Source organism: Artemia sp. Qi Xiang Cuo, chromosome 1 (genome assembly GCF_049724085.1).
Source record: "Artemia sp. Qi Xiang Cuo chromosome 1, ASM4972408v1, whole genome shotgun sequence".
In the NCBI taxonomy this organism is placed as follows: Eukaryota; Metazoa; Arthropoda; class Branchiopoda; order Anostraca; family Artemiidae; genus Artemia; species Artemia sp. Qi Xiang Cuo.
The window spans coordinates 30,383,412-30,409,366 of NC_142794.1; the positions used below are offsets into that span (position 1 = coordinate 30,383,412).

Genomic DNA, 25,955 nt, shown 5'->3' on the forward strand with positions numbered 1-25,955 from the left:
ATTTTTGGAATTTTTCATCTTTTAAGACATTTCTATGATTTAACGAATTTTTTCAATCTCAAATGATAAAAAAAAATATATAAAATTTTGTAGAACCCGTCCTTCTGCCCCACTCTCTTTTGCCAGAGACGCTTTTGCACCTTTTATTTATTACAAGGATCGAGAGATGGTTGCCCCCTTCAAATGATTTACACTGTATCCATATTACAAGTTTAATCAGTTTTAAGGATTTTTTTTTTTTGAATTATTGCTTGTGAAGATCCTTTGAAACTATTTGTATTCGTCATGTCTCTTCGTGACATTGCGGGTCTTTGTGCCCAAGACCTACCTAGGTGGTACCTGGCTTGAAATGTCTCTTTCCCCTCCTATGTGTAAATACTGCACAACTACCCTTTTTGCAGATGAATAGCTAAACAATAGATTTTTGGTTGCTGGGTCTTCTTTTATTATTAAATGCTGGGGATGTGTCTACCCTTACCTCTTCCTGACACGCACAGTATGAGACTTGTAATGCGCAAAAAAAATTAGCTATTAATTTTCTCTATGATAAAAGAAATATTACCACTCATCGTCGGGAGGGAGAGTAGAAGATGTGGGTGGAGCTAAAACACAAAAAATCCCTTTATGCCCCGATCTTTCAGTTTCATAGAGACCCCACCCCCCTTTTTCTATATGGTAGTAAAATTTTCTATATGGTAGTTTTTCTATATGGTAGTAAAAATATGTTAAATGTTGTGAATTTGGTTTTGAGATACATTCTTATACCTTCAATTCAACCAAAACAATCATGATTTATGAGATTTCGATGTAGTTTATTTTTATCTTTGATATTTTAAGCTCGTGTCTCCTAAATGCATAAATATATTCAAAACGAAAGAAATATTTACTTGGAACCAATAAATGATGATGAATTTTCTCACAAAAAAACCAACAATCTTAAACTTATGTGCTCTACTTTGTTGTTACTTGCGGGCAGACTGCGGAAAGTAATCAAGTTCATAGGAAGTTAAACTTCTGCAACAAACTAAAACTTGTATGCTCTAAATGTCGTTACTTACGAACATTCTGTTTGAAGTTAATCGTGTTTAAATTGAAATTAAACTTAAGTTTCTTCAACGAACTTGGACTTATGTACTTAGAATCATCGTTACTTACGAGCAGACAGTTTAAGGTTACTGTTTTGTTTATATATTTTCATAGTTCAACGTTGCAACACAGACTGAAACACGTTACTGCCTTAGAAACTTCATGCTTAGGTAAAAATTCTACTAACCATGCGTGTGGTTCATTGCAATCCTATGCTCGCATGCTCAAAAATATTCTGGATAAATTTTTTTGGTTTCATTAATTTAGGCTGTTAAAAAAAAAAAAAAAAAAACTCTTGCTTTTGTGTGCGTGGACGGCAAATTCTGTTTGAAGACTTGGTTTCAAATGGCAAAAAGAGCTCAATATAAACCTTTGAGGGAAATGAATAACCGATTTTTTGTTGAGGGTGCAAAAATATGATTGCAAACTAACATCGAGGAAACTAAAACACTTGAAAAATAAATAAATTAGGTTACTACTACTGCAGGGGTCGTACAAAGGTCCCTAAATCCCTACAGTCACAATAGTCCCTAAAATGGTCCCTAAGAAAGAAAAGTCCCTATTTCTGTTCCCCTCTTTTATTTGATGTAGTCTTTCATTGCCTATAAAAACGAGCGTTTAGCTAGTGACGCTGGTTCTTGTATGTCATTCTGCCATCCAGGAGTTGTAGTTTACTGCAGAGGGTTTCGTTGCGCCATCTACTTTCAGTCAGTTTAGATGCAATGGAACTCTTGTCGGAAAAAAAAATCATGTCCGACTTCAGAATTTCGTCAGATTCTCAGTAAAATAAAAACTGATATTTGTCCAGTGTTTTCGATTTTTTTTTTCAGGAGAAGGATTTTCAAAAACTGGTGGTCTGTTCTGTTAGCAAGTTTTAAAAACCCCTTACCTCTAGTTTGAGGAAGGGAAAACTGTTGAAGATTTGCATATGTGTGCTTCACATTTTTGTCATTGTTAGTATGGTTTCTTATACCGGTTTTGATACCAAGAAATGGATAGTCTACACGTTTTGTACTGGACTGACCCATGAGGCTCATGATTCACAGAGAACCAACCGTAAGAATCTGCGTCGGCAATAAAGAAGAGGCAAAAAGAGTCTAAGTCGAATTAATTCAACCCTTTATTCCATAAAAAGAGTGAAGAAACGGACCAATGAATTTACAGAGAATGAGAAGCTTCATCCTTGATGTCGGAATTTTTGTTACATTTTTCGATTGGAGTTGGATATTTGTTGGATTTTGGACTAGTGCAGTGTGGTAGGATGTGTAGGGTGTCGGAATTTTCATGATCTTTGAACAGAACGAACGGAAATCTGAGCCGCCGCTTGAGCACTTTCTGGATTTAGCTTTGTGTTGAACGCCAGAAGCATCTAGACATTTTACTTCCACTTTTTACTAGCAGTAACACTAGAAGAGAAAATACTTGAGCTTTCAACGCCAAACAAAATTGTAGGAAATTAAGAAATGGAACAGAATGTCATACAACCATTTATTTTTGAGCAGTTTAATAGATTTTGGGAGGTTCATCACTCACAAGCAGCATCTGAAATGTTACAGTTGGTAGAAGACAACCCTGAGGATACTCAAAACAAACTTTTGCTCTCATTTGAAGGTGAACTTGCTAGCAGAACATACCCACCAGAGCCAGATCCATAATTCTCGTGCAGACTTGCTTCGCTTGCAGGTTTGGCTGTGGGATTTCCCAAATTAAAAAGCGATTTCCGAATATAACCATCATACTCGTCGCAAATTCATTTAATCTTCTTCAGTTAGCAAAAGGAAACTGAGCCTCATCTCAGACGTGTTATAAAAATTGCCAAGATGGGACCATAAGAATTGCTAACCTGGTTAATGAAATGCCGTTCCGACCTGGTTCCTACTTTGGTGTTAGGAAGGTCTTTGTCCCTTAGTTCCTAATTTCCGGTTGTACAACCCCTGCTACTGCTAATAACTCACAACAGCAGCAAGCTGCCTGAGGCCAACACAGCTACATATTCCTGTCCTTCATTTTAATCTATTCAAAGCTTCCCTCTTTACACTCCCAAGCAGCTCCAATATCCATTAAATCCTTCCCTGTGTCCTATTCCCACCCCATCTGATGAAGACCTGCTTTATGTTTAGCCCAAGATGGTTGACTAAAAAGGACGATTGCTGGCAGTCCTTAATTTTTCATCCACAGAACGTGTCGTAGCCATCTTAACATTTTTCTGATTACAAACATAGAAAGTGGAATAAAACTATATTTTTCATAGAGCTTACTGTTTGAAATACGATTAGTGAGATGGGTACCTAAAACAACCCGTAGACAACTCCTCTGGAAATCATCTAACAAATCCTCCTCCGTCTTTCAGAGCGCCCATGTTTCAGAACTATACTAGACCAATGTTACCACTTTAGCTTCTAATATTCCAATCTTAGTTCAAAGGGTTGATATTTGGGAGAGAGAAAACTGACCAAGTAGATAGTATCATTTGTAAAAGTATAGGTGGTGGATGCAGCAAATGTTGAGCCGAGACAGAATAGCCAAAACAAGGGATATTAGTTTGCAGTTGAAAATTATTTTGAAGATTGGGAAGATGAGCCATCGTGATAAGATTAGGATGCTAGAATTCAGGTCAAAAACAGCGCCCAGGTCTTGATCTAGAACTTAGGTACTTTTTAAGGTTGTGAGGTAATTTTTTAGTGTTATCGAGAAGAACTGTCAACAGACAACTTTAGCTGTTCATTAGAATGACCGTATTTCTAGCAGTATGCTGTACAAAAATGTGTTTCTAGAAAAGAATGTTGTTTTTGGAAACTGTCTCTTCTCCCCAACACAAAATTAAAACTATCCAGGATATCAAGTTTATCGACCAGCAATTTCTTTATATTTCTTTTCGTTTTTTTAGGAAGGTGCAGCTCGGAGAACAAGATAAAGATTATGTTTAAACTGCATCCAAAATTTCACAAGAACTTGCAAAAAATATTATTATAGAAGAAGCAGAGAATTCGAGAAAAAAGCCGGTCCCATTTCATGAAAAAAGGTTTAGGATGATTATTTTGTGTTTTACAGATAGGGTAGGATAGGTTGCAGGAATCTTGCTTTTTGACAGTAAATCTTAGGTGTTACAAAAGCAGAATGTCCTTCAGTTATATAGGAATAGGTCGCAAAAAAGGATTGAAAGCCTACAGAACTTTGTTTAAGGAACTATATAGCAAAGCTTCGGATATTTTGGAGATGAGGGAGAGAGTGTTAGGAGATAGTTTGCTGTGGTGAGTCGTCCGTAGCCGTCGTAGAAGAAGTCTGATACCCGATTAATACGAGAAGTTAAAGCAGTGTCAAGATACAGGATGTCTCGAAAAAATTTAAAAGCAAGGGAAAGGTTATTACCAACATGTCATGCCTTACCTACTGAAATGTTTTTGATTATATCAAACGTGTCCAATACCAACAGGTAATACCAAATGAATATCCTGCAGCGTTGAGTAATCCATGTTTTGTGTTTTCAGCTTTGCTTAGAAAGTCCTGGAAGGTAGTTTGAATATTTGAAAATACTGAGGAATGTGACAGAATATTAAGCAATTCTAAATGATATTTAATATAATAAACGTTTTTGTAAAATCATATATTCCTATTTTTAATTTATATCATTAAGATTTTGTATGTGTCTATTAATGTCTAGTCAAATGTATAAGTACTGGGTAGTCAAAGAGTCAGTGCTTTTTTTGGGATACCAAAAAAGAGTCACTGCATTTTTTGGGACACCAAAAAGGAGTCACTGCATTTTTTTGTGACACAAAAAAAGAATCAGGTGCACCCTTTCGGGATAGCAAAAGGATTTAACCAAAGAAGGAGTAAGTGCATTTTTGGGGACACTAAAAAGAGTCGCTGCATTTTTGAGGGGGATACAAAAAAAAGAATCAGTGTATCTTTCTGGATACTAATAAAGATTTACCAAAAAGATTTAGCCAAAAAAAGGAGCAAGTGCATTTTTAGGGACACCAAAAAGGAGTCACTGCATTTTTTGGGGGGTAAAAAGAAAGATCTAGTGTATTTTGTTTAGGAACCAAAAAGGAATCAATAAATTTTTGGGGGATGCCCAAAAAGATTCTGTTTTTGGGGACACCAAAATAGAGTAGTTGTATTTTTTTTGCGATACCAAAAAGGAGTCACTGCATTTTTTGGGATACCAAAAAGAAGTCACTACATTTTTTTGGGATACCAAAAATGAATCAGTGGACCCTTTCGGGATAGCAAAAGGATTTAACCAAAAAAGGAGTAAGTGCTTTTTTTGGGACACTAAAAAGAGTCACTGCATTTTTGGAGGGATACAAAAAAAAAGAATCAGTTTATATTTTTGGACAACAATAAAGATTTAACCAAAAAAAGGAGTAAGTGAATTTTTTGGGACACCAAAAAGACTCACTGCAAATCTGGGGGGTACAAAAAAAAGGTCTAGGGTATTTTGTTTAGGAACCAAAAAGGAGTCAATAAATTTTGGGGGATATTCAAAAATATTCTGTTTCTTGGGACACCAGAAAAGAATCAGAGCATCTTTTTGGGATACCAAAAAGATTTAATATATATTTTTTGGGACATGAAAATAGTCATTGCATCTTTTGGGGATGCCAAAAAAGAATCAGTGTATTTTTTCTTTTAGTGGGTTACTACACATAACCCCGCTTCTGTGAGTCTAATGCAGTTTGTATGCACTACAAATGTTGTCCTTAGGTTGCATCAGTTCATTGTTTTCCTCGTTTCTCCTTGAATGCTATATATAATATATAGCATATTATAAATATATATATATATATATATATATATATATATATATATATATATATATATATATATATATATATATATATATATATATATATATATATATATATATATAATATGCTTGAATATAATAGTTCAGAAACAAAATTTGGGCTATATATTTGCACATTAGGGGGGGGGGGGAAGCATAACACGTAATGCTTTACCGTAATAAATACGTAGCCTAACCTAGGTACCTTTCTCCCTCCTAAAGCCCAAAAAAAACTAAAGTTTAAATGGTACTCTTGTGTTATGAATAATAAAGCTTTTTATATGCAATGTTTTCTATATTTTATATTATATTTTTGTTTTTTAAATAAATTTGCAATCATTGAAAACCAGAAAATTGATGCATCAAATGACCAAACACAATATCCCTGTTTGCAAGAAGTGAAGACATTTACATTTTGTGACAAATAAGAAAATACTCAGGATTAAAACTAGGCAATACCTTAGATCTTACCTTAGAAATTAGCTTAGAAATACCTCTGACGTAGCACGATAAATCCTTAGCTTATATTCACATTCCAAAAGTCGAAGATAAGGAAAATGATCTTTTTTGAATAAATCTAAATGATAGAATAACATTGACTGAAAAAATGATATTGATGAGATATATTTAAAATTCTATTTGAATATATTGACTGCAAATACACATGCTTAATCTCACATTTATCAATAAAAATATATAAGCGCTTGAATTACTGTTTCGACTTTGGACTAATTCACGCCACATTCTCCTTGAACGTTATATGGCCAATCGCAAATCTCTTTTGAAGCATCGAATACCAATCCACGAGGGCATTTCTGAAAACAGATTAACAGTTAAATTATTCCCGTTTTCCTTTTACATGAGGCCAAAAATAAAAGTCACAATTAGGCGCATTAAAAATCCCTAAACGATCCACGAAAGTAATTAATGGCAAAAAAGGAGAAAATTAATAGGGTTTAAGGTTTCATGTTCGGCACCTTTTTTTGTTTTGAATTTGATAGACGAACTTTACAAGTGTTTTAATTTTAAAGTCATTGCTTCTTTATTCAATACTAGCCGAATTAAAAAAAAAAAAAAAAAATCAGCGTTAGTTTCGGGCATTTTTCCAGTTAATTTTCTAAATCAGACAGAATGGACTGAATAGGAGCCATCCCTATTCAGATTTGCCATTTACTGGACTACGTTCAGGGTGAGCCTGTTCTGCAGTTTCAAAAACCAATAATGTTCTAGAATACCCTTTGTATTACCAAATTTAATATGGCATGATTTAATTTCAGATATCCACCTCAGAAAAACGCAGAAAAAAGTGATTTTTGCTGAAAAGTTCAGTCATAATACATGAATAATTTGGTCATTGATAAGCAAAAATTGTATAAAGAAAGATCTACACTAAAAAGAAAGATTCTCAAAAAAACAAGAAGTTGTCTTTTTTAAGACTTTTTCCAACCAGGATCAGATAATCTTTTAAAAGTATCAATTTTGATGTTTCCACACGCTTAAGGAGCTGTACCTCAAAGATAGAGCTGAAACTCTTCAGTGAACTGTCCAAGGTAGTAGACGGTGGCAGTTTTCTGAGAAATGAGCAGCGCTATAATTCAATTGTCCTTTTGTATGGTATCAATCTCAAGGCCATCCTCATTTTCACCTGTCCAATAGTAAAGCCCCTATCAGAGTCATCGTTATAAGCTACGTTATCTTATCTGTTCAACCCCCCCAAAAGACTCGGATTCACGAATAAGTTAATCTTAGCATTACATCTTCCATTCCTTTTCCTACCCCTTGTCTTTGTTTTTTTTTTTTGCAGTTAATACTTTTTTCTCCCCTACCTGCAATATCTTCAAAGCCCCCTTTCCTGTTCATTATATATTCGTTCTTCGACTGACGTGTCGGTAAGAACTTCTATCTATCTATCTATCTATCTAACTTCTGTCACCTTTTCAGCGTCAAATTTCTTAGTTCTTATCTCGGGGGCCCTATTGGGAATGGTTTCATTGATGCAATTTCAGTGTCAATAGGTCTATCTCCTTAGACAGGTGGCTATCTGTCTATGCATGAAAAATTCCTCATTTTTAAGAAATAGTCTCTCTGATATAAAACTAAAGTACTCGTATTCCTTGAAAACATCTCTGTGGACACGAGAGATTCTAGAGAAGGTTCTAAGTGTTTACCCCCCCCCCCGACGATTACACCCCCCTCCCCCAGAAATGATTTTTCATAGAAGAACGTCAATAATGGCTGTTGTTTCTGGTGGCAGGCGTTTACCCCCCCCCCCCCCACGTGGAAACGAAGAAATCGGTTAGTTCTCGACTTTTACACAGGTTAAACTTGAGTGAGTGGCGCATAATGCACAAGTACCAAAATTCCTTCCCCCTACGGAAATTAAAAAAAATTAAACTCAAATAAAATTCTCAAATTTGGAAAGCCTTATTTTCCACGGGGGTGTATTTTCCGGGGGGTATTTTCCGCGTGGGAGTATTTTCCGTGGGGGTATTTTCCGGGGGAATGGGGTAAACGCCGGCCACCAGAAACAACAACCATGATTGATGTTCTTCTATGAAAAATACTTTGGATAATCCTTATCTAGTAATTCTGATATGTTATACTAGGCATTTATCCAATAATTTCTGGGGGAATGGGCCCCAGGACTCACCCCCTCTTTGCGTTCCTGCGAGGTACATAGAGATAGTCTTACATCTGTTTGATTTCATGAAGGGTGCTGCCTCTTGACTATAATTAAATAAAAGAAAATAATTTTTTTCCACTGAAAGTAAGGAGGAACATTAAAACAAACAAAATTTATTACGTACGTGAGGGGGGTTGCTGCTCCTCAACACCTCGCTTTTTACGCTAAAGTTTTTTAGTACCCTTTTTTCGCTCAGTTTTCAAAAGATCGAGGTGTTGAGGAGCAGCAATCCCCTTTATGTACGTAATAATTTCTCTTCGTTTTAACATTTAATGTTGCTTCATACTTTCAGTTGAAAAAACGTGTTTTTTTTTATTTAATTTCTGATAGTTTTTTTTAAGATAATGCCAGGAAATATGGCTCCAACTCAACGGAAAAATCCCTTCTCCCCATGGATATATTCTCTAGACAATTCAATCCTGGTGAAAATTTAACCCGGACAATTATCCTTAACGTTTCCACGCCTAAAATTAAGTCGAGGGAAGAGAAAGCAAGACATCCCCCTCGAAACTTCCTCCCTGTAGAAAATCCCCTCGAAGAAAATCCGTCTCCCTTCCCACCCGAAAGATGTATGCATACTTCCCAATAATCCATGCTACACGTAAACGATGGGCATGTTTTATGACTTAAAGACCTTTCCCCAGGGGCTATGGTGGCTGTGATATTTCCAAAGACATAGTTATTTGGCTTTTCAACTATATTGAACAATATGGCTATATAAAAATTTTGATCAGACATTTTTTAGAAAAAAGGGCATTGGGGAGGCCTAGTTGCCCTCCAATTTTTGTGGTCACTTTAAAAGGGCACTAGAGCTTTTAATTTCCACTCGAATGAGGCCTCTTCCGATATATTAGGACCAATGGTTCCTTTTGATCAGCCCTGGGAAAAAAAACATGTATCCGTGATCTTTATTCTGGCAAAAAAAAAAAAATTATAAAATTCCACGCTTTGTCATAAAGAACTTGAAACCTCTAAAGTAGGGCTCTCTAATACGCTAAATATGATGGTGTGATTTTCATTAAAATTCTTTGGTTTTTAGGGAATGTTTTTTCCTTTTTCCAAAAGTCTGGCAAATTTTCTAAGGCTTTTAGCATTTGATCGGCAAGACTAAACTTAAAGAAACTTCTATTTTTGAAATCAGTATAATAAGCCTATACCTTTGATATATCTATTGGTGTAAAAAATTTCCATTTTTTAGAATTTCGGTTACCATTGAGCCGGGTTGCTCCTTACTTACAGTTCGTTACCACCAACTGTTTGATATGTTTTAAGGGATCTATAACAGTACGATAATGAAGCTGGAACTGGTGTACTGTGTGTAGTGGCACAGTCAGATAATACTGCTCAATTTTGTCTAACCTAGAAGCTTGCTGGTGTAACGTCTGATTTAGTTATCCAAGATCAGGAGTACTAGGTTTTGAAGAGAAAGCTCTAAATGCTTTATTATGCAGTCATCCATCTGGATTTGTTAATCTTGTTGCAAGTTTTTTCTGGTGAATCTCTGGTCTAACACCGGAAGCCCTTGGGCCAAGAGGAACTTCTTGTAAAAAGTAAACTGGGTATGCCCCTCTACCCATCCCCCCAAGAAGAAATGGGCCAAGTGTCAAGTTATTTCTAATTTAAAAGGATAAGAAACTAAGAAGTGAACAGATTGTAGAAGGGATTCGATCTGCACTTTCACTCATGATGGTAGCACTAATTAGTATCTAAATAGAACTAGAGTTGAAAAAAAATTAACTATCAACAAAAAAAGTTTGGATGGAGAAAAGGGCGATTTTGCGGGGGAAATATTTATGCACCTTGAAGCATAAAATAGGCGTTTTATGGTTGTGGGTGCCACCTTATGGGGTCTCCGTATGAACTTTTTATGCGTTATAGTAAAAAAAAAAAAAATCGAATAAGATAAAAGAAAATCTTATGTTTATTTATCATACGTGCATGGTCAGCAAAATTCTTAGCTAGGGGGAAGGACAGGTTTACCAGCGCACCTGGATGGAAAATGACATCATTAACACAGATGGCTTAAGCGCCAAGTCTACGGTTACGTGTTTCACGGGAACGGTTACGTTCTTATTGTAGGTCGCAGGAATGTTTATTTTTTCATAGCATGTGATGCGATTCGATAAAAAAGTATTCTTTTCCTAATTGGTGTCATAAGAAGCGACCGTAGCATTTCTACTATCGTTATCTGGTTTTTAAGCTTCGATCAAATTAATCAGCTTCATTTTTTATGTTTTGGGTTTCATTTATTCATTTGTAGCACTATATTAATGTTTGCTTTAAGCTTGAGTTAATTCTTAAGTTTATTCTTACTGGCTTGATCTTTTAATATAGTTCCTTTCTTGTCAATGTATTATAATTCTTTTTTTTTATGGTAAAATAATTAGTTTTCCTTGATCGCTTTAAAACTTAGCGTCATAAGCCCTTGGGCCAAGAGGGAGTCAGCTTAAAAAATTATTCTCGAGCAAACTTCTCCCCCCCCCAAAAAAAAAGGAAATAGGGCACAAAATTGGCTTAAACACTATTTTAAAGATTGGATCAAAGCTTATAAATTGAAGTCCTCAGGTCAAGATAACCGTAACATAGAAGAAAAAATAGGATAAAAAATGATCGTTTTGCTCAAAAACCTCAAAAGGTCTAATCAGTATGCCTCAAGGATCAATATCAACCCCTCAGTCCCAGGGTATTGCAGCAAAATTGTTTAAATAACACCCCTTGTTCACTAAAATATTGTATTAGAAAAAGCAGTCATGTCTGGTCTTGATGTTCCAATCAGATTAGAGTTCTTACTAATCGTTTGCTGAATCAAGATTGCCAGTGTTCTGAAGGGCTCCAAGAATATGTTATGAAGATAGCATGCGTGCCTGAGTAAAACAAAAGAAACTATGTGCCCTCAAGTTCATAGCTTCTTTTCAAGCTAGCTTCAGTGATATCTAGTATGGCTCATAATTGATATCAAAGATTGACTTTGGGGATTAAGTTGAAACTTCAGGGTGTCCAAGGGGGGGGGTCTGGGCAAGTATACCTCAAACTAGGACTTAGGAGAGGGGGCAGAGGTAAATCCAGAGACACATTTAGGATCCAGAAATCAAGATGACTGGAAAGAATCATAGGCAGTAAAATAGTGCTGCCTAAGTAAAGATCAATGTGGGCACAATGTATTGTTTATTTATTTTTTGGTTTTAGGTTAGGGCACCTTGTATCGAAGAAATTGTTGTATAAACTTCAAAAAGGGCTCATTCGATTGGAAATTGCAACGTCTAGTGCCATTTTTAATAGTCAAAAGTGATTGGAGGGCAACTACCTCCCCCCACACCCACCATTTCCCAAAATGCTTCCAATCAAAATTTTGAGATAGCCATTTCGTTCAGTGTAGTTGAAAGGTCCAGTAGGGTAGGGTGGGGTTGGTTCGGAAAAAATTATTTGGTTGGGTGCAGCATCTGTCCCAATCAGTATCCATCTTCCGTTTTCAAACAGTTCGTGGTAACGAACTGTAAGTAAGGAGCGACCCGGCTCAATGGTAACCGAAACTCTAGAAAACGGGTTTTTGATACCAATAGATATATCAAAAGAATTAGATTTCAATGCTGATTTCAAATATATAACTTTCATTAAGTTTAGTGCTACCCATCAAAAGTTACGCGCCTGAGAAAATTTGGCTGATTTTCAAAAAAAGGGGGAAAGACCCCCTAAAAATTATTGAACCTTAATGAAAATCATATCATCATATTCAGCGTATCAGAGAACCCTACTGTAGAGTTTTCAAGCTCCTATCTGCAAAAATGTCGAATTTCGTTTTTTTTTGCCAGAAGAAAGATCACGGATGCGTGTTTATTTGTTTTTTTTGTTTTTTTTTTCCCAGGGGTGATCGTATCGACCCAGTGGTCCTAGAATATTGTGGGAGGGCTCATTGGAATGGAAATTAAAAGTTCTAGTTCTCTTTTTAAGTGACAAAAAAAAATGGAGGGCAACTAGGCCCCCTCCCACGCTTATTTTTTTCCCAAAGTCACCCGATCAAAATTTTGAGATATCCATTTTGTTCAACATGGTCAAAAATTTGATAAATATGTCTTTTAGGGTGACTTAATCCCCCGAAGTTTCCAGAGGGAGGGCTAAAAGTTATGAACTTTACCCAATGTTAACATATAGTATTGGTTATTGGGAAGTATACAGAAGTTTTCAGGAGGTTTTTTTTATGGTAGTGGGAGGGAAGGGTGGGTCGGTGGTTATGTTGGAGGATCTGTTCATGATGGAAGTTTTCTTGGGGGAAGGGAAATTGCCATGAAGGGGGTGCTGGACTTGCCAGCATTATTTATTGGTTATTGGGAAGTATACAACCATTTTCAGGAAGGATTTTTTCTGGGGGGGGGGATAGAGGAGGGGGCTACTCTGGTGAAGCGGTCCGGGGAGGATGTTTCTTTGGGTTAAGAGACATTTCTATGAAGGGGGCGCCGGATTTCCAAGCATTAGAAATTAAATCGATCATCAGACGATCAGAAATTAAATAAAAAAAACAAGTTTTTTCAACTGAAATGTAAGAAGGAATATTAGAACTTAAAATGAACAGAAATTATAAAGTATGTGAGGGGGTTCTCCCCCAATTCAAGACCTCGCTCTTTACGCTAAAGTTTTTTTTTATTGCTTTCAAAAGAGCTCTCTATTCTAATTAAACGGCCTTTGTGATTCAGGGGTTTGTGAATCAATTTTTTTTTTTACTTTTAACGTAAAGAGCGTGGTATTGACTAAGGGGAGAACCCCTTCATATACGTAATAACATATACGTAATAAAAAAACAATAAAAAAACAAGCGATACGGCTCAATAATAATCGAAACTTTTAAAAACGGAATTTTGATGTCAATAAATGTATCAAAAGAATGTGTTTATAATGCTGATCCTAAATATATAAATTTTATTACTCATCAAAGGCTACGGGCCTGAGAAAATTTACCTGATTTTTTAAAGAGGGGGGAAACATCCCCTACAAGTGAAAGAATTGTAATGAAAATCACACCGTCAGATTCAGCGTATCAGAAAACCCTATTACATAGGTTTCAAGCTCATATCTGCAAAAATCTGCAACTTTGTATTTTTTGCCAGAAGAAAAGTATACGAATGTAGAAGTTAGTTACGTAAGTTAATTTGTAAAGACATCCGTTTAGCAAAAGAAAAGTAAAATTTTTATGCAAATAAAAGCTGCATTAACTAAAAAACGATCAGAAATTAAATAAAAAAACAAGTTTTTTAAACTGAAAGTAAGGAGCGACATTAAAACTTAAAACGAACAGAAATTATTCCGTATATGAAAGGGGCTGTCCCCTCCTCAACGCCTCGCTCTTTACGCTAAAGTTTGACTCTGTCTCACAACTTTATTTTTTAAAACAATAAAAAACTTTAGCGTAAAGAGCGAGGCGTTGAGGAGGGGACAGCCCCTTTCATATACGGAATAATTTCTGTTCGTTTCTTCAAAAGGGGCTCATTTGATTCGAAATTGCAACGTCTAGTGCCATTTTTAATAGTCAAAAGGGATTGGAGGGCAACTACCTCCCCCCACACCCACCATTTCCCAAAATGCTTCCAATCAAAATTTTGAGATAGCCATTTCGTTCAGTGTAGTTGAAAGGTCCAGTAGGGGAGGATGGGGTTGGTTCGGACAAAATTTTTTGGTTGGGTGCAGCTTCTGTCCCAATCAGTATCCATCTTCCGTTTTCATCTTAAAAGAAAGAGATTGTGTCCAAGATTTGTCAGGAATTTTGGTAGACTTTTATCTTTCGTCTTTAGACAAAAAAAATCCAACAATAAAAAAAAAAATAATTGTCCGAAGTTACCCCAGGGTGTGGGGTGGGTTTGGACATGGTGTGGGGTTACTTTGGACAGCAGTAATATGGGTTCGGCAACTTCACAGATTATATAAAAAAACGCCATTTACTGAAAATTTGAATATGTATAAAAGTAAAACAAGTAAAATGAAAGTTGAAGAAAAAAAATCAAGTAACTAGAACCAAAGCTCACAGGAGCTCTATATCACGTTGTAGCTGCTGAGATCACATTGAAAAGTGAGTCCTCACTTTGTGCGTCCAGTCCCTCTAGTGGCAGTTGGTGATGGAAGAGAAAGAACAATGTCGTTTGAAGAGACGAAGGCTTTGTTCTCAATATCCGGAAAAATGAACCGTGCTCCATTTCTGCGAAGGAACAAGACTTCAAGATCGCTTCCAGTTTTTCCTTTTATCTGGCCAACGTAGAAGATATCCGATTTCTTCGATTTGCTCAATTTGAATTTTACCAGAACATAGCTATCCGTTTGAGCTTGGTCAATATCAAAAGGCTCAAATTCCTCTTCTACGTCTCCACAGTGAAAAGACTCGTCGCTTGAGGGGTCTCTTGGGACAACAGGTTCAGTAAGAGTCTCCACCTTATTGGGTCCATCGTCTTCGTTAAGCTTGCGGACCATACTGTTCTTATGCGTCTTTGTAGATGCCGTCGGCTTGGCCTTCGTTTCATTTTTAGCTTCGGTCTCTTCTTTCTCAGGGGTGTCAGTGAGAATGCGGGTCCTCCCTCTGTTGCGATTCCCACATCCCGGAACAGTAACAGCCCCCACTCGGGGAAAAGGTCTTACTTCTTCGGGTGACCTTATGAAAGAAGAAATTGGTGGTCCAGCTTCGGAGTTGGCTTGCGACGAGGGGCTCCACAAACTGGTTGTTTGGTCTAGCGGCCTATCCGTCACAAAGGATGGGGCAAAAGCTCCCTCTGGGAATACATAGCGATTGAATAGAAAGATTCCAGCTGCTCGAAATCCAGAGACTATGTTGGATGCACTGAACTTCTCCAGGAAAAGAACCCTGCTGAGTGAGGCTACTTCATAAATTGAAATGCGCTGTCCGGGATGCAACTCCAGCCATTCATTGAAGAGCTCTTCAGTGCACCCATGAAAAAAGAAAGCACTGCTACGTCAAGTGGCTGAAGCTTGTTGGAGCACTGGGGTGGGAATGTCAACAGTGTCACGTCATTTTGCTTACAGTGTTCGATCACACGTACATCCAGATGGCTATCATGGTTATCCATGAGCAGCAAAATGGGAGTCTCTTCATCTGGCTTGGTTATTTTCGTGAAGTGTCGCATAGCCTCCAAGAACAAGTCGCCGTTGACCCAACCACTAGGGTTTGCAAGCCCAAGGCAACCAGGGGGGCCTTCGTTTGTCATTCTAGGTATGAAATGCACTCGCGGAAAAATGAAGACCGGTGGAATAGTCGGTCCAGACGCACTGGCGAAACATACAGAAGTCACGTTTTGACCTTTTTCTGCAGACACAGTCTGACCAACCTGTTTTTGTCCAGTTGGTGCTAGGACTTTCGGTGGTGGAAGCAAGGGGACTATACCTGTCTCGTCAACGTTCCAGATGCAATCGGCCGTCAGTTTGGCTCCAAACCTTCCATAGACATCAAGTAGCTTGTCAAAAAACGTCTGAACGACAGTTTTGTTGAAGCCTGAGGCTCTCGCCTGACTTGTGGCTTCTGGCTTCCTCACCAAGATGTCTGAATTCTGCTTCAGAAATGCAAGAAGCCAGTCCTTTGACGCTGCTTCATTCAATCACCAGTTTTCTGGTACAGAAATGTTATTCGCACGGGCGTAAGAGTAAGCAAATTTTTGTGCTTCAGTTGTTGTCAATCCATGGTTCATTCTCAAACAAGTGCGAAAGTAGTCAGCTAGTTTTCGCTCATATTTACTTTCAAAAATTTGCCTGTTGTGTTTTAATATCGTCGGGAAGTTTATCTACAGTTGCCCAGGCTCTTTGTTGACACTTTTATCTACTTCTCCTGTCTGCGGCCTCGAGCGCCTGACAGAATCCAGTAGCGCGGACTTCTTTATGCCGAAGTTTTCTGCAATTTGTCTCAATGTTCCTTCCTTTTTCAGATAAGCCCCAACTGTTTTCTTCGTATTTTCTAGGTTAACGGGAGGGTCTTGTCGCTTCCTTTTGTATGATCGAGGCATTCTGAAAGAAACTGTTTTTAGTAACAAGTAAGAAAATGCATATTAACAGCTACACGATGTGAAAAAAAGAGGAAAAGTTGGAAATACTGACCACAAAAAAGTGTCTGGGGTGGGTTCAGACAATGTCCGAATCCACCCCACTACCGTTGTCCGAAGCAACCCCACCCGCGATAAAAAGTCTGAAACCTCACTGACACTGTAACTACTATAGATGCCGCCAAAAACTAAAATTTAAACAACTTAGCAATGCCATAGTTAAACGCTGCAACAGTCAGCAAAATTCAATGACTAGTAATAATGGCCAAATAAAATCACAAACAAAGAAAGAAGCAGGACGAAATACTAAACTGATTCCGGTTTTTCTCAAATATTTCCAAAACGATTGCACGTGTGATAACCAAACTACATACTCAAGTAGGGTACTAGATGGCACGTCTATGGTATTTTTTGGTGAATTTTAGAGGGCGTTGTAGGAAGAGAGGCTCTTGTCCAGACTCACCCCGTGCCCGAACCAACCCCACTCTCCCCTACCTATGTCTTTGAAGATGACAACCCCACAGCCCTTAGGGCATGGGTTGTAAGTTATGCATCGGGGGCATATAAGGTTCTTATGGAAAGGGTGGTTGTACAAACTTAATAGGGGGCTCATTGGATTGGAAATCAGATGTTCTAGTGTCCTTTTTAAGAGTCAAAGTGATCGGATGGCAACTACCGCCCCTCCTTTACGGCCTATTTTTCCCAAACACATCTGATAGAAATTTTGTGACAGCCATTTGTTCAAAAACAGTCCAAAGATCACATAACAAGATTTTTTGGGGTAGACCCCCTCCTCCCAGAGTCTGGGGGCAAGGTTTGTAACTTATTCCCCTGGGGGCGTGTAAGGATTTTATGGAAGGGGTGGTTGCTTGAACTTTAGAGGAGGCTTATTTGATTGTAAAGTTAAAGTTCTTGTTCTCTTCTAAAAGCCAAAAGTGAGGGAGGGCAAGTGGCTCCCCCTCCCTTATACAGGGGCAAGGGTTGTAAGTCATGTACCAGGGCATATAAGGTTTTTATGGAACGGGTGATAATATGAACTTCAGATCGGGAGGGGCTCATTTGATTGAAAGTCGGAAGATCTAGTACCCTTTTTAGGAGTCAAAAGTAAATGGAGGGTAACCAGCCCCTCCCAAAAAGCATATCATTCCCCAAAACAGGTCTGATCAAAAGTTTTAAGAGGACTATTTTGTTCAGTAATGTTGAAAAGTCCAGTGATTATGTCTTTTGGGATGTCAACCTCCCCACAGTCCTCAAAGCAAGGGGCTGTAAGTTAGGCAATTCGTTCATCGTTCATATATAGTATATGTTATTGAGAAGGGTATGCATGTTTGAACTTTACTTTCCAAAATAGCGAGGGCCATTCAAGTGAGCCTTTCAGAGAATATTGTGGGGAGTGTTGAACTAAATCAAAACACGTTATGTGTATAGCGGAGTGTCAAAAGAGTGTAACTCATGAATGGCTGGGTATATTGATTTGGAACTTTCGGGAAATGATAGGGGAAATGTCAAAGAAGAGATTACTTCTATGATACCACTACTCATACAACTACCAATGTTAGTACTGCTAGCACTACTACTGACGCTGCGGTACTAATCCATTTACAATAATGAGGGGAAATTTGAGCCAAACCAAAAGACGCTATGTGCATGTACATTGTCAAACGAGCGTATCTCAAGAATTGCTTTGGGTATAAAGTTGGAACTTTCAGGTAATGCCAAAATGGGAAAATCATGTGACCAGAAGCCAATATGTGAACACTACAAAAACTTTTATCAATACTACATTTACTGCTACTACTACTTCAACTTCTACTTTTATTGAAACTACTTGTATTAAATAAAAAAAAAGTTTTTTTAACTGAAAGTAAGGAACGACGTTAAAACTTAAAACGAACAGAAATTATTCCGTATATGAAAGGGGCTGTCCCCTCCTCAACGCCTCGTTCTTTACGCAAAAGGTTTTTATTAAAAAAAAATAGAGTTCTGAGAAAGTCAAACTTTAGCGTAAAGAGCGAGGCGTTGAAGAGGGGACAGCCCCTTTCATATACGGAATACTTTCTGTCAGTTTTAAATTTTAATGTTGTTCCTTACTTTCTGTTAAAAAAAACTTTTTTTTTTTAATTTTTGAACATTTTTGAATTAATGCAGGTTTTGATTTTGGCTCACCGTACATGAATAATTAAAAAAATTTGTATATTAATTTTACTTTTATTTGGTTAAATGGCTTTCTCGAAACTTGTTTAATTTTATTTACGAACGTTTTTATTAGTAATAAATATACGTAACTTACGAAGTAACTTACGTAACGAACTTCTATATTCATATTTTTTAATACGTATATTAGGGGGTTCGCTCCCTAGTCAATATCTTGTTCTTTAGGCTAAAGTTCGAATTTTGTTCCAATTCTTTTAAAATGACCCCTTAATCACAAAGGCCGTTAATTAGAATAAATAGCTCTTATGAAAGTACTAAAAAATCTTTGGCTTAAAGAGCGAGGTATTGACTAGGGGGTGAACCCAATCATATACATAATATTTTCTGTTCGTTTTAAGTTTTGGTGTTCCTGCTTACTTTCAGTGGCAAAACTTGTTTTTTTTTTAAATTTAATTTCTAAATTTTTTTTTAAATAATTCTGGGAAATATGGCGTCCCCTTTATAGCAATGTCCTTTCCCCCATGAAAACTTCCTTCATGGAAAGAGCCTCCCACATAATCTCCTTACTTACAGGAAAGGTCACTCCTTTACTTATACGTTAATACTACTGCTGCTACTAGTACTACCGCTATTGTAGGCAGTGCAAAAGCACAAACTCACAGGCAGCGCAATAACACCGCTTGAGTAAAGAGCGATGTGGAAAAAAAAATTTTTTTTCTTTTTATTTTTTTTTTGACTAGGGCACTTAGTATAGAAGGAGGTTTCATAGAAACTTAGAAAGGGGATCGATATATTGGAGATTGTAAGTTCTAATGACCTTTTTAATAATTGAAAGTGATTGGAGGGCAACCCCTCCCCCCTCCCACGCCTATCATGTCCCCAAATACACGCAATAACAATTTTGAGATTTCCATTTTGTTCAGCGTAGTTGCAAGGCCTAGTAATTATGCCTTTAAATATGACACACATCCCCCCCCCAACACACACACAGCCCTCAGGGTAAGTTATGTCTCGGGTGCAACTAAGATTTTTATGGAAATGGTGGTCCTATAAACTTCGGAAGGGGCTCATTGGGTTGAAAATCAGAAGCTGTAGTGCCGTTTTAACAGCCAAAGTGATCGGAGGGCAACTAGCCCCCCCCCCCCACATCGCAGTGTATCTTCCCTTAATGTGTCGAATAGAAATTTTGAGATAGCCACTTGTTCAAAAACAGTCCAAAGATCACATAAAAAGGCTTTTGGGGTTGACACAACCCACCAGAATCTGGTGACAAGGGTTGTAAGTTATTCTCTGGGGCATATAAGGTTTTTATGGAAGGGGTGGTTGTTTGAACTTTAGAGGAGGGTTCTTTTCTTAGAAATTTGAATTTATAGTTACATTTTAAGAGTCAAAAATGATGGACAGCAACTTAACCCCCCCCCCCCCTTCCGTGACACCCTTTTTTCCCCAAACGCGTCCATTCAAAATTGTGAGATAACCATTTTGCTCAAATAGTCCAAAGAGCATATAACAATGCATTCAGGGTGGACAAAACCTCTAGAGTCCAGAGGCATGGTTTGTAAGGTAGGCCCCAGGGCATATAATGATTTTTAAGGAATGAGCGGTCATATAAACTTTGAATCGGATGGGGTTTATTTGATTGGAAGTCAGAAGTTCTACTGACCTTTTTAAGAGTCAAAACTGAATGGAGGGTAGCAGCCAATCCCCTACAAGCCCATCATTCTCTAAATACTTCCGATCAAAGTTTTATGAGAGCTATTTTGTTCAGCATTGTAAAAGGTCCAGTAATTATGTCTTTGAGGATGTCAACCTCCCCAAAGTTTTCAGGGCAAGGGCTGTAAGTTAGGCGATTTGTCCATTGCTTACGTGTAGTATATGTTATTGAGAAAGGTATACAGGTTTGAACTTTGCTTTCCAAAAAGACGAAGGTCATTCGTTGCTTTAAAACTTCATCAAAAGGCCTTGTCTGTGTGGTTGCTAATAAGACACCTCAGCAATATATCGAGAACGACAGGGGGTATTAAATTGAAACTTTCGGGGCTACAACTGTTACAATTTAAATACAATTACAATAAATAAAATTTAACAATTACTTTTACAAATTTCACAATTTAACTTTTAAAATTAACAATTTAACTTTTACAATTTAAATAAATAAAAAGAGTGTAAGTATATCCAGGTTGTCAAAGAGTATATTTTTGACAACCTGTGTCAAAATGGAATATATCATTCCATTTTTGGAATGATATAATGTTTTATTTTTCAGGTCTACTTGAGGAAGTTTAAAATTAAATTAAACAATACTATTTGTGTCTGGGTTAAACATTGGTGAAAAAGTTCCTCCAACATATGAATAGCAAGCCAAACTATGGATCCTTATAGAAAAAACCGTAAACATATCAAATATTTAATCTTCCACAAAAAATCTATGTCAATAAAAACGAAATAAATTAACTTAAAATTTTGTTTTCCACAAAAACAAGTTTTCAAAGAAAAGTAAAGAGTTCCATCAAACCGAAAATGAGCAGAAACAAAAACAAGTAATCTTCCAAGTATAAAACTACCAAAAATTACCATCAATAAATAAATAAATCCAAAATGAACAAAAAATACAATAAATAACCGAGTCAAACTCAAAACGAGAAAAAATGAGCATGAGTAGAACTGACGACCCCCATGCCTTCTCAAGACCAAAACATAAACAAGACCAGTAAGTTTAATATACATATATAGGTATTCGTTCCTTAAAGTTTCAATAGTTTTTTATTTATTGAAGTAAAAAAAAATGAAAATATTCAAAGTGTATTTGTTGCCGGTAAAGTGCAAATTATGTCCTGGACTTGAAAAGTCATGGGGAAAGTCAGCCCTGCTTATATTAATTCTTGCTTGTTTTCAGATTGTTCTCGGCTATTTATTGTGATTTATGTTCGTTTTGGGTTTCATTTATTTATTGATGGTGACTTGTAGTGTTTTTTTGGAGATTATTTGATTTTGTTTTCGCTCATTTTTGGTTTAACGAAGCTCTTTACTTTTCTTTGAAAAACTTGTTTTGTGGAATAGGTCTTTTAAATTAATCAATAAAAGTAGTCTCAATGAAAGTAGGCTGAGATTAAGATGATATCAATTCCTGAAAATTTCATAAATTTTCGTTTTCAAAGTTACAGTTATGAAGGAGGAAGTTTTAAAAATACATTTTTATTTCAATAAAGCATAAAGGATCATTTGGCCTTTGCAAGGTTTAAAGGGTGGTAGCTCAACACCTGTTTATAATGATTTGTATTCTTGTTAAGTTTGACTTGATTGTTCGGTTTAATTTCATATGATTTAAGATTCATTTAATTAGATATTTCAATATTCATTTTAATTTAATTTATTCATTTATTGTAAGATTCATTTGAATCATTTAGTGTCTGCTTTGCTTTGTTTTAATTCTTATCAATGACACGGCTCTTTTTCACGAAGAAACAACTTTCTCGAAATTGTTTTTTTTTTTAAAAAAACATGCACACAATACAACCACAGGCTAGTGTGTACATTCCCACCAGATAGTAAATGACTTGGTATAACTTTCAACCGTGGGTTATTTTTAAAAGTAATATTCTGTGGTACCACCCAATTTTTTGCAAACATAAATGGTCCTTTTTCTGCTCCATGAAAAGCAAAAGAACAGACAAGGATTGTGGCTGTTTTAGAAAGCAATTTTTTTTTCAAACTTTGACTTGCCTTTAAATATGGACGCCCTCCTGAGCATTGGTAAAAAAATCCATATTCACGTGGATCTGAGAAAAGGCCATCTGGAGTAGGACAGTCAAAGCAGTGGAAGAAATTTTCAACTGTGACCATGTCAAGTGGTCCAATTCCTTCACACTCAGCTCCCCGGATATATTGCTTCAGAGCTTCATCAGTTGCAAGCCAGTTAATTGAACAATCACAAATAAGGTGTGGAGCACCCCAGCGGCTCCAATCAATATAAAAATACCCACGATCATTTGTCTTCCAATTTTCAAAAATGGGTTCAAAAACTGTTTTATTAATATGTCTTAAATTATGTCCTCCCAATTCAATAAAGACGGTTTCTTTTGTGTTGTCTATGAAAAAGGGCTCAAACTCTTCAAGTGGAACTCCTTCAAAAGATACTCTAGTGTGTACATTCCCACCAGATAGTAAATGACTTGGTATAACTTTCAACCGTGGGTTATTTTTAAAAGTAATATTCTGTGGTACCACCCAATTTTTTGCAAACATATATGGATGTAGTTTTTCAATTCCTGTATTTTCAACTAGGTAATTATTCGTTATGTTGGCCTTGAGTGGGCTTACAGTCTTAAGATTTGGCATATTTCGTATATGCAGTCCCCGCAAATACGTACTGCCTTCAGGAATAAAATCAAAAGATATAAACTCCAATTCTCCTCCGTCTAATGAAACTTCTCGTAATTGATAACAACTTTTGAACTGATCTTCATTGAGCGCAATAAGTTTACTACTTTTTATATGCAATTCATATAATCAATATCTGTGGGTTATAGTATGGCAGTCAATAGCCTGTGGTTGTATTGTGTGCAAGTTCTGTGCAGTAATATTGAGTTTATTGAGCTGAGTAGCGCCTTTCAGTGAATTTGTTTTCAGTTCTGTCAGAAAGGGGGAAAAAATTTGAAGGCTAGAAATGTTGCCTTTAAACTGATCGATACAAGCAGTCACTTCTTCACTTGATGTGGCCTGAAATTAAAATTTAAAAGCTTAAATTACAATCCAAAATACTTTATTACAGCATCAGACTAGAGCTAAACTGTAATGCCAGAAATAAAGTTAAAAAATTAAGGTTAAAGGGGTATATTCTTTGACATTTATATGGAAGAAATATAATCTAAATTGTTATCTCAAGTTTTTCAATGTTGGAGTTGAAATGATTTAAATGGGCTTCAGACGATTTCTACGGTCGTTTGGTAATAAATACATTATAAGGTTGTAATTAATTATATAAATAATACCATCTCTCCCGGTGCTCAAGCCAAAGGTTTTAATTTTATATAAAAATAATATACTGAGAAAGAAAATCTGATGCTCTTATATTTTGGAACAGATACATAAATATCGCATATGAGCTAGAAGTCAGTGCTCTTTCCTCAATAGACAGCTTTAGTTTTTTTCAAAACGTAGGCTGCTATGGGTTGTGGTTTGATCTTTACTAGCCTGCAGCTATCATTATGGATTATTTTGATGTAGTGTAAGGGCAACAAAAAAAAAGTTCAAGTAGGGATAAATCCTTTTATTAGACAATGATAATTCACAAAAAATGCTGGATATTTTGGTAACAAGTGCAGTGACCGTCATAAGTAGAAAAACTAAAATACAACAATTAAGACCTGTATATAAATTATTTATCTTAATTGTTTTATTTTGGTATTTCTTCTGATAACGGTCACTGTACCTGTGACTGAAATATCCAGTATTCTTTGTGAATTATCACTGTCTAATAAAAGGATTTTTTTCCTATTTGAACTTTTATTTATCGTCATCTAATCCAATTTCAGAAGCTTTTTCCGGTTTTTTCCTTTTTTAATTTCAAGTCTGAAATTAACAGTTATGGCCTAGATTACTTAAACTATCTTTAACCTTAGAAGAAAAGATTAGAATGGGTTTTGAATCTTCAAGGAGAAAGTAAACGCAAAAGAGATATTTTTGTTCAAAAAAACACAAGACAAGTTTGTTCTAAAATAAGATTAATAAATGATAATTGATATCCCACTTTTCACGTGGATTGGCAGGATCACCATATAGAGGTATCATCAGTTTGTTTTACTTTTTAATATTAGTCAAAAATTGCTTGTAAATCACCAGTTTCTTTTACTTTTCAATATTAGTCAACAATTACTTGTAAATAGTCAAAGTAAGTAAGAAACTAGTAGCCAAATTACTAGTTGGCTGCCAAAAAAAGACAAGATAATAAGCTGTAAAATAGCAATTAGAATCTAATCCAATTTCCAAAAGAATTTTTTGAGTTTTTCTTTCTTTAATTTCAAGCGTGAAATGAAGAGTTCTGGCCTAGTTGACTTAAGATTAGGCTTAGAATGGGTTTTGAGTCTTCAAGGGGAAAGTGAACGCAAAAGTGATATTTTTGTTTAAAAAAAAACAATACGAGATAAGTTTGTTCTAAAATAAGATTAGTAACTGATAATTAATATCTCACTTGGTACGCGAATTGGCAGGCAAAGTAAACCAATTAGCAAAAATGTAAACAGGAGAACCTAAGGTTTTCTTTTATTTTTATTTAATGCAGATAGTGAAGATAATGAAGATAGATTTTTTTTTATAGAGGTATCACCAGTCTGTTTTACTTTTTAATATTAGTCAAAATTACTTGTAAATAGTCCAAGTAAGTAAGATACTAGTAGCCAACTTACAAGTTGGCTACAAAAAAGACATATTAAGTTGAAAGTTTCAGGACTTTATAAGAGGGATGTTCTACTGACCGATAGGCAATATGTTAATGCTATTAATGCTAGTAGTACCACCGCTATTAAATACTATCATAGGAAGCGCAATAGCACTGCCTAAGTAAAGAACGATTTTGGCACAATGTATTATTTTGTTTTCCATACCAGGGCACTTCCTATCGAAGGAGTTGTCGTAGAAACTTCGAAAAGGGCTCATTTGATTGGAAATTGGAATGACTAGTGCCCTTTCCAATAGTCAAAAGTGACTGGAAGGCAACTAACACCCATTATATATATATATATATATATATATATATATATATATATATATATATATATATATATATATATATATATATATATATATATATATATATATATATATATATATATATATATATATATATATATATCTTCAAGGAGATTCATCTCCTTGAAGATTCAAAACCCATTCTAATCTTTTCTTCTAAGGTTAAAGAAAATTTAAGTAATCTAGACCACAACTGTTAATTTCAGACTTGAAATTAAAGAAGGAAAAAACCGAAAAAAGCTTTTGAAATTGGATTAGATTCTAATTGCTATTTTATAGCTTATTTTCTTGTCTTTTATTGCAGCCAACTAGTAATTTGGTTATTAGTTTCTTACTTACTTGGACTATTTACATGTAATTTTTGACTAACATTGAAAAGTAAAAGAAACTGGCGATACCTCTATAATAAAAAACTATCTTCGTCAAATAAAAATAAGAGAAAAGCTCAGGTCCTCCTCAGTAGTAAGGT

At 36.0% G+C, this 25,955-nt stretch overlaps 1 protein-coding gene and 1 pseudogene across 1 annotated transcript; both read right to left on the minus strand.

The window, feature by feature from the left end:
- Positions 1-6,486: 6,486 nt before the first annotated feature.
- On the minus strand, positions 6,487-23,457 carry LOC148956198 (uncharacterized). The gene is made up of 2 exons (XM_089094478.1): positions 22,463-23,457; positions 6,487-6,693 (listed from the first exon to the last, which is right to left on the minus strand). The coding sequence occupies exons 1-2, from the start codon at positions 23,075-23,077 to the stop codon at positions 6,607-6,609; spliced, it is 702 nt and encodes a 233-aa protein (XP_088950604.1). The 5' UTR covers positions 23,078-23,457; the 3' UTR covers positions 6,487-6,606.
- Positions 23,249-25,955, minus strand: part of LOC148956199 (uncharacterized) — a 22,024-nt pseudogene continuing 19,317 nt past the window's right edge.